Source organism: Rhinatrema bivittatum, chromosome 10 (genome assembly GCF_901001135.1).
Source record: "Rhinatrema bivittatum chromosome 10, aRhiBiv1.1, whole genome shotgun sequence".
Classification (NCBI taxonomy): domain Eukaryota; kingdom Metazoa; phylum Chordata; class Amphibia; order Gymnophiona; family Rhinatrematidae; genus Rhinatrema; species Rhinatrema bivittatum.
The window spans coordinates 14,298,465-14,311,433 of NC_042624.1; the positions used below are offsets into that span (position 1 = coordinate 14,298,465).

The 12,969-nt window shown below is 48.8% G+C and overlaps 1 protein-coding gene across 2 annotated transcripts in view; it reads left to right on the forward strand.

The window, feature by feature from the left end:
• CFH (complement factor H) overlaps positions 1 to 12,969 on the forward strand; it is a 633,102-nt gene that overhangs the window by 441,216 nt on the left and 178,917 nt on the right. For both annotated transcript variants that reach the window (XM_029617534.1, XM_029617535.1), the window contains one exon: positions 7,655 to 7,834. In XM_029617534.1, the coding sequence (XP_029473394.1) occupies positions 7,655 to 7,834 (180 nt within the window). The remainder of the gene's footprint in view (positions 1 to 7,654; positions 7,835 to 12,969) is intronic.

Genomic DNA, 12,969 nt, shown 5'->3' on the forward strand with positions numbered 1-12,969 from the left:
GCAAGTACCCAAAAACTAAGTCTATTCCATGTTACCGTTGCTAATGGCAGTGGCTATTCTCTAGGTGAACTTAATAGCAGGTAATGGACTTCTCCTCCAAGAACTTATCCAATTCATTTTTAAACACAGCTATACTAACTGCACTAACCACATCCTCTGGCAACAAATTCCAGAGTTTAATTGTGCGTTGAGTAAAAAAGAACTTTCTCCAATTAGTTTTAAATGTGCCCCATGCTAACTTCATGGAGTGCCCCCTAGTCTTTCTATTATCCGAAAGAGTAAATAACCTATTCACTAGAGATGTGAATCGTGTCCTCGATCGTCTTAACGATCGATTTCGGCTGGGAGGGGGAGGGAATCGTATTGTTGCCGTTTGGGGGGTAAAATATCGTGAAAAATCGTGAAAAATCGTGAAAAATCGAAAAATCGTAAAATCGCAAAACCGGCACATTAAAACCCCCTAAAACCCACCCCCGACCCTTTAAATTAAATCCCCCACCCTCCCGACCCCCCCCCCCCCAAATGACTTAAATAACCTGCTGGTCCAGCGGCGGTCCGGAACGGCAGCGGTCCGGAACGGGCTCCTGCTACTGAATCTTGTTGTCTTCAGCCGGCGCCATTTTCCAAAATGGCACCGAAAAATGGCGGTGGCCATAGACGAACACGATTGGACGGCAGGAGGTCCTTCCGGACCCCCGCTGGACTTTTGGCAAGTCTTGTGGGGGTCAAGAGGCCCCCCCCCAAGCTGGCCAAAAGTTCCTGGAGGTCCAGCGGGGGTCAGGGAGCGATTTCCCGCCGTGAATCGTTTTCGTACGGAAAATGGCGCCGGCAGGAGATCGACTGCAGGAGGTCTTCAGCGAGGGTTCCGGCGCCTCGCTGAACGACCTCCTGCAGTCGATCTCCTGCCGGCGCCATTTTCCGTACGAAAACGATTCGCGGCGGGAAATCGCTCCCTGACCCCCGCTGGACCTCCAGGAACTTTTGGCCAGCTTGGGGGGGGCCTCCTGACCCCCACAAGACTTGCCAAAAGTCCAGCGGAGGTCCGGAAGGACCTCCTGCCGTCCAATCGTGTTCGTCTATGGCCGCCGCCATTTTTCGGCGCCATTTTGGAAAATACGCCGACTGAAGACAACAAGATTCAGTAGCAGGAGCCCGTTCCGGACCGCTGCCGTTCTGGACCGCCGCTGGAACCGCAGGTTATTTAAGTCATTTGGGGGGGGTTCGGGAGGGTGGGGGATTTAATTTAAAGGGTCGGGGGTGGGTTTTAGGGGGTTTTATTGTGCCGGCTCACGATTCTAACGATTTATAACGATAAATCGTTAGAATCTCTATTGTATTGTGTTCCATAACGGTTTAAGACGATATTAAAATTATCGGACGATAATTTTAATCGTCCTAAAACGATTCACATCCCTACTATTCACATCTACCCATTCTAGACCTCTCATGATTTTAAACACCTCTATCATATCCCCCCTCAGCCGTCTCTTCTCCAAGCTGAAAAGTCCTAACCTCTTTTAGCCTTTCCTCATAAGGGAGCACTTTGATTTGGAGTGAGTTTTGGGAGGTGAATTGGGGTTAAGGGGATATTGTTACAGGCACAGTCAGAGATATTCATTGTAAAATTCACATCATTAAAGAATTTTTGACCTTATTAGGTCAGCAAATAAAAATTTCTATTCCAACCATAAGAAGAGACTGCATGGAAGGTCAAATAAGGTTGAATAGTGTGAAGTGGGCATTTAGGGGTCTATCTACTAACCAGCATTAAAACTGGTTTTCTGTCTTTGCAGGGTAGGGATTTTCCTTGTTCTTGGTGTCCTGATTATCTTTGGTGGGTTAAGGAGATTATGGGCCCAGAAACCCAACAGCACTGAGTGTAGGGCAGTCATGAGCCAATAGTTCTGATCATCTTTGCTGGTGTTGGAAGGGTGGGCTACTAACGTAAACCTGATATGCAGACAGGGCTTGCACTATCAAGCTGTGCTATCCCTGCCCTTGGTAACACTATCATATGCTGCAGATCATTAATTTGGTACATCAGGTATTAAAGCCTGATGCAGTTCCAGCTATAAAACCAGCAGATTACCCCCATTATTTGACTGAAACATATAGGGGAGGATTTTAAGAGCCCTGCTCGCCTAAATCTTCCCAAATCCGGGCGGATTTAGGCGAGCAGAGCCCTGCGCGCCGGTGAGCCTATTTTACATAGGCCTACTGGCGCGCGCAGAGCCCCGGGACTCGCGTAAGTCCCGGGGTTCTCCGAGGGGGCGTGTCGGGGGCGGGCCCGGTCGGCGTGGTGTTTAGGGGGCGTGTCGGCAGCGTTTTGGGGGCGGGTACGGGGGCGTGGCTACGGCCCGGGGCGGTCCGGGAGCATGGCCGCGCCCTCCATACCCGCCCCCAGGTCGCGTCCCGGCGCGCAAGAGGCCCGATGGTGCGCGGGGATTTACGCCTCCCTCTGGGAGGCGTAAATCCCCCGACAAAGGTAAGGGGGGGGCTTAGACAGGGCCGGGTGGGTGGGTTAGGTAGGGAAAGGGAGGGGAAGGTGAGGGGAGGGCAAAAGGAAGTTCCCTCCGAGGCCGCTCCGATTTCGGAGCGGCCTCGGAGGGAACGGGGGTAGGCTGTGCGGCTCGGCGCGCGCCGGCTATACAAAATCAATAGCCTTGCGCGCGCCGATCCAGGTTTTTAGCAGATACGCGCGGCTCCGCGCGTATCTACTAAAATCCAGCTTACTTTTGCTTGCGCCTGATGCGCCAGCAAAAGTAGGCCAATTCGCGCTATTTGAAAATCTACCCCATAGTTGCCTGTTGTGTGTACCTGTTTCACTTGATATAACTAAAAGCATTCACAATTTAGCATGTACTGTATATTCAAAGTGCTTGAAGAATCATATTATCTCCAGAAATACTGTGATTTTTGAGTACTAGATATCTGTAAATATTTTCAGGAATCCAAACCAATCAGAAGAAATAAGAATTTTGTCTTTTAAGAAAAATACTTATATTCAGGCTAGATTTTTATGGATGATTTTTAATCAAATGATAACAAATCCAAAACTAGATGGGATTAGAAGAGGATAAAGCCAGAACTGGCAAGTCTGGTTGGATGATTTGGTCTTTTCAGTCCATTTCTCCCAATGGGGTTAGGCAATTAAATTGACTATTTTTTCATGGGTATTTGTATGAAAATAATGTTGCCCTTGGAGGTGGACCCTTGTCCTGGAGCAGTGGAGAATGGCTCCCTGGTAGGGACCATGAAGCACCTGCCCCCAGGGGGTGGAGCACAGGAGGAGACAGAGGCTAGGATGAGCTTCACCACTGGAAGCCTGCGGTCCCCCCCGGGAGGAGCCCGTAGGGACCCGGGCCACTTGGACTTAGGTGGGCCTCGCAGGGTCTCCAAGAGAGTTAGTAGAGAGGCGTGCCCATGAGCAGCAAGGGAGCACGGTCAGACTCTAGGCTGTAGGTCTGGAGGAGCAATGAAGGCCAGTATAGCGTAGGCGATGACAATGCAAGGGACAGCCAGAATCAGGAGACGTGGTCAATGGCAGCGAGGTCAGAATCCGAAGATCAATCCAAGGAGTAGTCGACGAAGCAGGGGCCAGGTTCCAGAGGTCAGATGAGGTCACAAGGCAGGCAGAGGTCAGGATCCAGGCAGCGAACAGAATAGTCAAGGAGCAGGCCGAGGTCAGTACCAGAGAGACAGTCCGAGGGTACTACCTGGGGAGACAGGACAGAAAGACACTAAAACAGAAGGACGCAGGAACAGGACGCTGGACAAGGCTGGAACAGTAGGATGCTGGAACAAGACTGTGAACGCGGAGGCAAACTAGTACACTTACAGTGCCGACCCGATTGCCAAGGCAAGGAAGTGCAGGCAGGGACTTCTTTATATCGTACGTTCAATCAGGGCGCGCTGTGGAACTTGGACCTGCCCCTGGCCCTCCAAGAGGCCAGGCAGTCCACGCGCGCATGCGCGCGCATAGGGACATGGCCAACACCACTGGGGACTCCAAACTCCGGCGTGAGGCCTGGAGCGCAGTGGAAGGCCTGGCGACCGCCGCTGCGGGATGCCGAGGCCTGGAGGAGCTTGTGGCTGCCACTGGGGAGGCTGACCTATTATCTGCAGAGGAGCTAGTGAGGTGAGCAGGCCCATGCTGTTACGGCTGGGAGGTGGACCCTTGGTCCGACGAAGAACGTAAGTCCCACTGTCGGAAGGCGAGGCCAATCCCACGGGTCACTGGTGGAGGTAGATGAAACTCTGGCTGCAGGCGCCTCCTGCAGGTTGTGTAATCCAGATAGCTGGCGCCTCCAGCAGGTCGTAGGAACAGAAACTGGTGCCTCCAGCAAGTCGATAGATCAGAAGCTGGCGCCTCCAGCAGGTCGTGAGGGATAAACACAGTTCTGTGAACAAAATCAGAAGAATACTCCAGAGCCAATTCAGGGGTCAAAAGCCAGCGTACTCCGCAGCCAGTCCAGGGGTCGAGAGCCAGAATACTCCGCAGCCAGTCCAGGGATCGAGAGCCAGAAGGTACCACAGCCAGTCCAGGGATCAAAAGCCAGAATACTCCGCAGCCAGTCCAGGGGTCGAGAGCCAGAAGGTACCACAGCCAGTCCAGAGATCAAGCACGAAGAAACAAAGCAGGCACCATGAACAGGAACAAGCACAAGAGCCAAGAAGCCAAGGCAAGGTCTGAGGCTCCAGACCTTGCCTTAAATAGTCTAAGCCCCATTGGAGCCCACAGGAAGGTCCTCTTCCATTTCCTGTCGAGATCCCTTTAAGGATCAGCAATTGCGGGCCCTAGAAGCTCGGCGGGGGTGGAGCCAAGAGCGAGCAGGGAACTGGCCGACGCCGCGGCCATGTTGAACAGCAGGAGCCGCTGCGGGACGAGCCTGTCGACGCTGAAGAAGTCACCGGGAGCGGGGCGGTCTGCCGCGCCATTGAGTGCCTGGTCCTGGTCGCGGCTTGCCGCCATTGGCGGCCATAACACATGCGCGGGCCGGGCACAGACAATAACAACAACTTAGTCATGAAGGTCAGATCAATCAAAAGGACTATCCTGGTTTCACAGCATTCAAACAAATGCCAAAACCTTTTAATAAGTTCACCTGTAAACACAGTAGTTAAGAAATTATAGCTTCATAGTTTTCAATCACTTTTTATAAAATAAATGTTTTCTCTCAGGCAGTGAGGTTAATACATCTTCATGGAGTTTGCTGAATTTTTACTATTATGTTGTGGTTCTATTCCCTTTTTTTTTCAATGTAATCTTTATAGAACATTTCTCAGTAAACAATTTACAACTAAAAGTGTGTTTGTCTTCTAGTGTAAAATGGCATAACATAAGGCAAAGTAGAAAAATATGAAGTGTTGCACCTCTCCAACACTTATCACCAAATAGCAATCAAAAATTGTATAAAGTCCAACAGTGCAGTATGTGGACTAAAAAGAACCATATACTAAACATTCCATGTAGAATGGCCTTCTATGAATGACAACATTAGATTAAGATGACCCCCCCCCCCCAAGCCTCCCCCTCCCACCTCTAACCAGAGCATACTTTCAGTTGGGAAAGTGGACCCTTGAGCTGAGATGAGGTTGTTGCTACTCCCAGGGGACAGCCCCTTTGGTCCTCATAATCGGGAGGTAGACCCATCAGGACCTTCACCTATACCAGGCCTCATTCCCTGCAGGTTGAGCCCTTGGGTACTGGGGCCAGCAGGACTTAGACGTGGGTCTGTCAAGCGTGAAACGAGAAGACAAGAGGCTGAATCAGCGTCGGGAGAATCAAGAGTCGAGGAAGGTAGCTGACGAGAAGAACCAGGAACAGGCCAAAGATCAGGGCAGGTGGCAATCAAGTAGAGATGAGGATCCAGGCAGAAGGTCAGGGCAGGCGGAAGTCAAGCAGAGTCAAATTACCAGGCAGAAGTTCAGGGCCGAGAGTCCATTCCGAAGGGAAGAGGAGCAAGGCAGGTACCGGAGGCAAGGATCGGGAGCGCTGGAACCAGGAGTCAGGAACAGAAGGCAAGACAGGAATCAGGAATGCAGGGAGCAGGAACGCAGACAACTCACACCCACTGAAGAGCAGGACCCATTGCTGAGGTGAGGTGGAAGCGGCAAGGCAGGTTTTAAATTAGGGATGTGCATTCGTTTAGAACGAATTAGGCAATTTCAATGAAATTCACCTATATTTTAATGAAATTGCCTAATTCGTCCTGGTTCAGGAGACTCAAATCCCAAAACAGAGTTTTTCCTGAACTTTGGAAAAAAATCAATTTTCATGTTAGCATGGGAAGGAAGGGCACATTTATTTAAAAAAAAAACCCTAAACCCAACCGAACTCTTCAAATTTACTTAATTACAACACCCCCCCTCCCCATTCTGAGACTTATTGAAAGCCCTGGTAGTCCAGCGGGGGTCCCGTGAGTGATCTTCCGCTCTTGGGCCATCGGGCCTGCCAGGAATCAAAATGGCGCTGGTAGCCCTTTGCCCTTACCATGTGACAGGGGCTACCGGTGCCATTGGTCGGCCCCTGTCACATGGTAGGAGCAATGGACAGCCGGCACCATTTTGATTCCTTGCAGGCCCAATGGCCCGAGAACAGAAGATCGTTCCCGAGACGCCTGCTGGACTACCAGGGCTTTCAGTAAGTCGTGGGGGGGTTGTAATTAAGTAAATTTGAAGAGTTGGGGCAGGGGGTTTTTTCGGTCCATTTCCAAAAGCGAAATGAAAAAAAGTTTCCGAGTTCAGGGAGTGGACCGAAATTGTCCACCCCGAACCTGGACCCAAAAATGAACTGAAAAAAAAAATTGTGCACATCCCTAGTTTAAACACCTGCCAGCTTGACATCATCTCCGTGGGCCGCGGGGAATTTTCCTGCCGCTGGCCCTTTATATCTCAGGAGTTGGCGCATGTGCATGCCTAGGTGGCCTGCCCTGAGGTCTCGGCGTCGGCATCGTCTGGGGAGCTATAAGAGCAGGCCATGGGCAGCGGCAGGAAGTGGCGATGGAGGGAGCTGGAATGGGCCTCCAGCCTGCCCAGGTGAGGGAACTCGTCGCGGCCCTGCATGGCTGGGGATCCTAACACTTTCTTAAAACAGGGAGAAATAAAAATCACAGCATAGTATAAAATAAAAAAATGGAATTGAGAACAATGTAATACAGCATATAATATATGTCATACCCATATATATCAAACTGTATAGGCTCTCAGACAATACCTACAACTTGCAAGCAATAATGAAAAGGCAACGTCCACAAACATAAATGTTGTGTTTCTGATGTTTTCTAAAATGAGCAGTAAACATTTTTTTTATGGAAATGTTGAATCAGATGAACATTCATCACTCTAGGATAGATTTGGACTAGAGCTAGAAGGTTTTTGTTTCCAAAGAATCAGATCAGTATGGGAAAATAAGTGTGGGAGCTTGCTGGGCAGACTGGATGGGCTGTCTTTTTCTGCCATCGTTTCTATGTTTCTATGAATCACACTGGATCTAATCTGAAGTTATATTATTAAGACAAAGAGAGAAAATCCATCATATTATATCACTTATCCCAGGTTATATTAATCACATAATTGATTTAATTGCTGTTAAAGTGGTGAAGCCATATTATATTGTATGCTAATTGTTCAATTTAATTATCTGTTTTTGTAGAAAGCAAGGAAAAATGCCCACGTTCACCTAAACTGGATAACACGCTTCCAGGATCACTTCAGAAGGAGTACTATGAGAATGGCACAGTCCATTTCACATGTAAACCAAAGTTCAAACTTCATGGTTCTGAAAGTATTCAATGTAGGAAAGGATCCTGGACATCGCCACCACAGTGTATTGGTCAGTGTTCCCATCCCTTACAATTGTGTTTCCTGAATAACATAAACATTGTTTTTAATATCAAGTCATATGTTTTTAACATTAATATGGTAATTTCCTACATTGGAAAACAATTTGCATATAATTTGCACATAACGATTAAAAGAGGAAATGTATGCCTACTTTCACTTTGAAACTTCCTGCATGTACAAAGGATCCACAGATTTGGCACCTGCTTTCCATGCAGGCAGACTAGAGCTGAAAATTCAATCTACACCTGTTATTTTCCTCCCCGGACCCAAACATACCCCCAGGAATACCTCCTATAAATTCTTTCAACATAAATCACTATTTATCTGCATAAATCCACCTTTGGTGATTTAATTACATCAGGGAGGTAGGTATCAAATTTGTTAAATAAATGGCTTTGAAAATTGTGCTCATCAGTAGCTGAATGGAATGGAAAGAGAATAGTTTCAGCACAATAGGAAACCTTTTAGTGGACCATTCTGGTCTGAATGAAGGGGATTAAAGCTGGTTTTGAAAAAGAAACTGGAAAGGATAAATGAAAATTTCCTTTTTGACAGAGTGCTTGATCTTGTGAGGGTCAATTTTGTGATTGTCTGCCAGGCTAGCAAACCCAATTCCAAAAGGAAACCCCCACACAGAACAGGGCTGTTTTCTGGATACAGAGGAAACAGGTGCAGCAGAGAAAAGAGGAGCTTTCAAAAAGAAAGCTCTGTACACATGGGTCCTTTCCCATCCTCCCATCCTCCCTCCACCCCGTCTCCCCCTGTAGTACAGGCTGAGAAAAGTATGTGCAATAAAGGAGGAGGGAGAAATCCGACATATAAAGCTTTGAGAAAGTTTTCCCTCTTTATTATTGGAGAATCAAAAATTGTTCACTGACTCACTTGGAATTTGCATAAGCAGCAAAGAGCAATGTGAGGTCAGCTGGCACTAGAAATGTGCACAGAATATTTTGGTTTGGTTCATTATTTCATTTCTGTTGCTTTTTAAAAATTTGTTTTGTATGTTTCAGTTCCCAAACTCAGTTCATTTCATTATGTCATCTCATTTGTTTCCATTCAAGACAATGGGTGAAGCAATGCATCCTATTTGGACTCTGTTGGGGTTCCTATCCAAGTTTAATTAAATTTGCAAGCAAGCACCAAATGAGAGGGAACAGCACTCCATAGCATAAGGGTAGAGCAAAGTGGCACCAGCAGTATCATGAACAGCCCAATATTCTGCGAGAGAAGCAAAACATCATAATTAGTGGTGAGAACATACCAAGGTACCAAGAAAGGGGTAAAGCAGTATCTAGGCCTGGATGTGTCAATAGACACAATCGGGTCAATTCAGTAAAGTCCGCGGGAGAGCAGGCGAATGTCCGCTCTCCCGGCGCGCGCTCAGGCCACTCGCCTGTGCACGCAATACAGTAGGGATGTGAATCGTTTTTTGACTATTTAAAATATCGTCCGATATATTTTAAATCGTCAAAAAATCGTTAGGGCCACGATACAATACCAATTCCCCCGATTTATCATTAAAAAATCGTAAATCGGGGGAAGGGGGAGGGCAGGAAAACCGGCACACTAAAACCCCCTAAAACCCACCCCCGACCCTTTAAATTAAATCCCCCACCCTCCCGAACCCCCCCCAAATGCTTTAAATTACCTGGGGATCCGGCGGTGGTCCAGAACGGCGGCGGTCCGGAACGGCCCCCTCAATAGGATCGTGTTGTCTTCAGCCGGCGCCATTTTTCAAAATGGCCGCCGCAAAATGGCGGCGGCCATAGACCAAAACGATTCGACGGAGGAGGTCGTTCCGGACCCCCGCTGGACTTTTGGCAAGTCTTGTGGGGGTCAGGAGGCCCCCCCAAGCTGGCCAAAATTTTCCTGGGAGTCCAGCGGGGTTCCGGGAGCGATTTCTTGCCGCGAATCGTTTTCGTACGGAAAATGGCGACTGCAGGAGGTCGTTCAGCGGGGGTTCCGGACCGCCGCTGAACGAAAAGCAGTTTTTACTGCTTTTCTGTGCACTTTCCCGGTGCCCGAAGAAAAGCAGTTTTTACTGCTTTTCTTCGGGCACCGGGAAAGCAGTTTTTACTGCTTTTCTGTGCACTTTCCCGGTGCCCGAAGAAATTAGCGCCTACCTTTGCGTAGGCGCTAATTTCTGAAAGTAAAATGTGCGGCAAAACATGAATCCACTGCAGGCAACTCCAATGACGGAGGCGTGTCACCCGGAGACCCAAAGAGCCGGCAGAACAAAAAGGCTCAAGAGCACAGGAGAAAAACATCAGGAAGAGCTGGAACATCAGGAAGCAAGACATCGGGAAGCCTGGACGAGGGACCTCTGGAATATGGAAACATCTGACAACACCGACATCAGGATCAAGAACAAAACAACATGAAGCCAAAACATTAGGCACCAGGAACACGAAGACATCTTGATCCGAAGGCGGACATCAGAACTGTGAACAAGGAACATGAAGATACTGAACATGAAGCCATCAAAGCAAGAGAAGACCACGGAGGACCTGGAACGGTCTGAAGATACAGGCAACTGTGGTACCCGATCCAAAGGCAACGAGAGACTGAAGAGGAATCCTTTTATAGGGCTGAAGCAGGAAATCATCATCGGGAGAAGCCAGCAGCACTTCCTGTGGTTGGCCCTTTAAATGGCATGAAGAGGCGCGCACCGGCACCTAAGGGAAGGCTGAAGAAAAGAGGTGAGTTGCAGCACTGCGGACAGTGGCAGCTGGCCGTGCAGGAGCAAGGAGGAGCAGGCAGGCCACAGGATGGCCTCCTGCCATCTGAGGAGGACCCGAGGATCGCCACGAAGACAGGCCGGCGGTGGCTCCCCGTCACAGAGGCAGGCTTCAGAGCGACCCCCCCGGCCACATGAAGATATCGGAGCGGCAGCGGGCTATCCCTGCCGCTTAGAGGATTCAGGGCGGCGGCTTCCTGCCGCGAGGGTGGCACCCCGGAGGCAGTGAAGGCCGCCAGAAGATGGCGTCGGCGGCCACGGCCTCCGGGCCACGGCAAACAAAGCTGGCGGCGTCCAGGGAAACCAGGTGGGTGGCGAGGCCTGCTCGCGGAGAGTAGCTCCGCGGGCATGAATCATAACATGAATAAACAGATTTTTTGTGTTTGAAATGAGAAGACCTAAAAAAACAAATAAATGAACCAAAATGAAAATGTCTCTGCACATCTGTTCAGCTTGGAGAAAAGATGGCTGAGGGGAATTTGAAAGAGGTTTATAAAATCAGGAGTAGAATAGATCCAGTAAATATAAATCGGTTATTTACTCTTTCAAAAAATAAGAACATAAGAAATGCCATACTGGGTCAAAACAAGGGTCATTCAGGCCCGGTATCGTTTCCAGCAGTGGCCAATCCAAGTCACAAGTACCTGGCACGTACTTGTTGCAACCGTCAATTTACGACGGCTTCACTCCGCCTACCTTTCCATTTTTGTGGCTCCTTCTGCTCTTCACGGACGCCTGACTGCCGCGGCGGGTGCCTGCCATCCTCTCCCGCGTCCTCGTACCCACTTGGGCGCTGCCTCCCACCATGTTCTACAGGTACCTTAAGGCGCGCGCGCAACGCAGCCCTCATTCTTATTTCTTCATTGGCGCGTTCCAAAGGGGTGTCCCCCTGTGATGACATCATGCTGCCCGAATATTTAAGCCTACAGTTTATTGCTAGCTGTTGAGTTAGCAAGGGTGATTCTTACAGATGGGATTCGCTCTCCATACCCAGCTACTCTGCCTCTCCAACTTCTATTGGACTCTTTCTGCTAGCGGGGTACTCCCTCCTTGGGGGCCTCTTTTGCTTCTTTCAGGTTGCTATCAGGTAACCGGTACTCGCTCCTCGAGGGCCCATGTTCCCTGACTCGCTGCCTGCATCTATCTCCTCTTCTACTTGGAAGAATTCGCTACAGACACCATCAGTGAGTACTACTATCATCTACTCCTCAGAGCCGTCTCCCTGGAACCAGGTACTCGCTCCTCGAGGGCCTGCCTCTGTTCCAGCGCCAGTGCCATCTCCTACGTGGAACCGCTGTGTGAGTACTTTGCCAATGAGTCTCTCTGCTCCCAGGGATCTGGTACTCGCTCCTCGAGGGCCAGCTCTCCCTATCTCGGAGCTTCTCCATATCTGGGACTCTGTGAATGTTCTATTGTACTCATTATCTCAGTTCTCTCCGCTGTAACACTGCTACCAGAGGAACCGTTGTTCCAGCGCCCTGGGGAATACTAGTCCAGCCGGGCTACATCTTCTACTCACTACTGCCACCTCTGGTGGCTTCTAAAACTGACTAAATAAAGATATAATCTGTGTTTGTGTGTCCAGAGCTGAGCCTGACTTGTGGCCCCTCACGGGACTTCCCCCCATGGCATGGTCAGCTGCCAAGGTGTCCAAGAGTCCACCCAAACCTCAATAATTATAACAGATTGCTAACTCCATGGATCTGGCACAGCTCAATGCCCTGCAGATCATTCCGGGCCTGGCCCTGCGCATTGCTGAACAACAAGACGCATTGGAGAAACTCACTTCTGCGTTCCATCAGCTGCACGCACAGAAGAATCAATGTGCTACTTCCAGTAATGAAGGTCAGTTACCTGAAGTAACTATAAAGACTACAGTACCTCTGGCTGCTCCAGTTCATTTCTCTGGAGATTCAAAGAACTAGAGGTTTTATTAAGTATTTCAAGTTTTCAAGTTTTTGACTAAGTATCATTAATCATTTTGAGTAAAATCACATAGCTCTACAGATTACTTCAAGCCCACACCCTATCTAGTTACTTGTTTTTCCCTTGTTTTATTTCGTCTACCTTTTATTTTCAATGTTACGCACATGTGCGATGTTTTTTGTTCAAAGTTCACGCAATCTTATTTGTTCCATGTAATGCTCTCATGCGATGTTATTGTTTCATTGTAAACCGGTGTGATTTGTATACTATACAGGAATGTCGGTATATAAAAGTTAAAAATAAATAAATAAATCAGTGCTGCATGCATTTTGCATTAAAGCCTTCTCACTTCCCCACAGCCTACGCCAAGACTACTTATATTCTATCTTATCTTGATGGAAGGGCCTTGTCTTGGGCCTCAATGCTGTGGGAACATAAGGATCCAATTCTGCAGGATATTG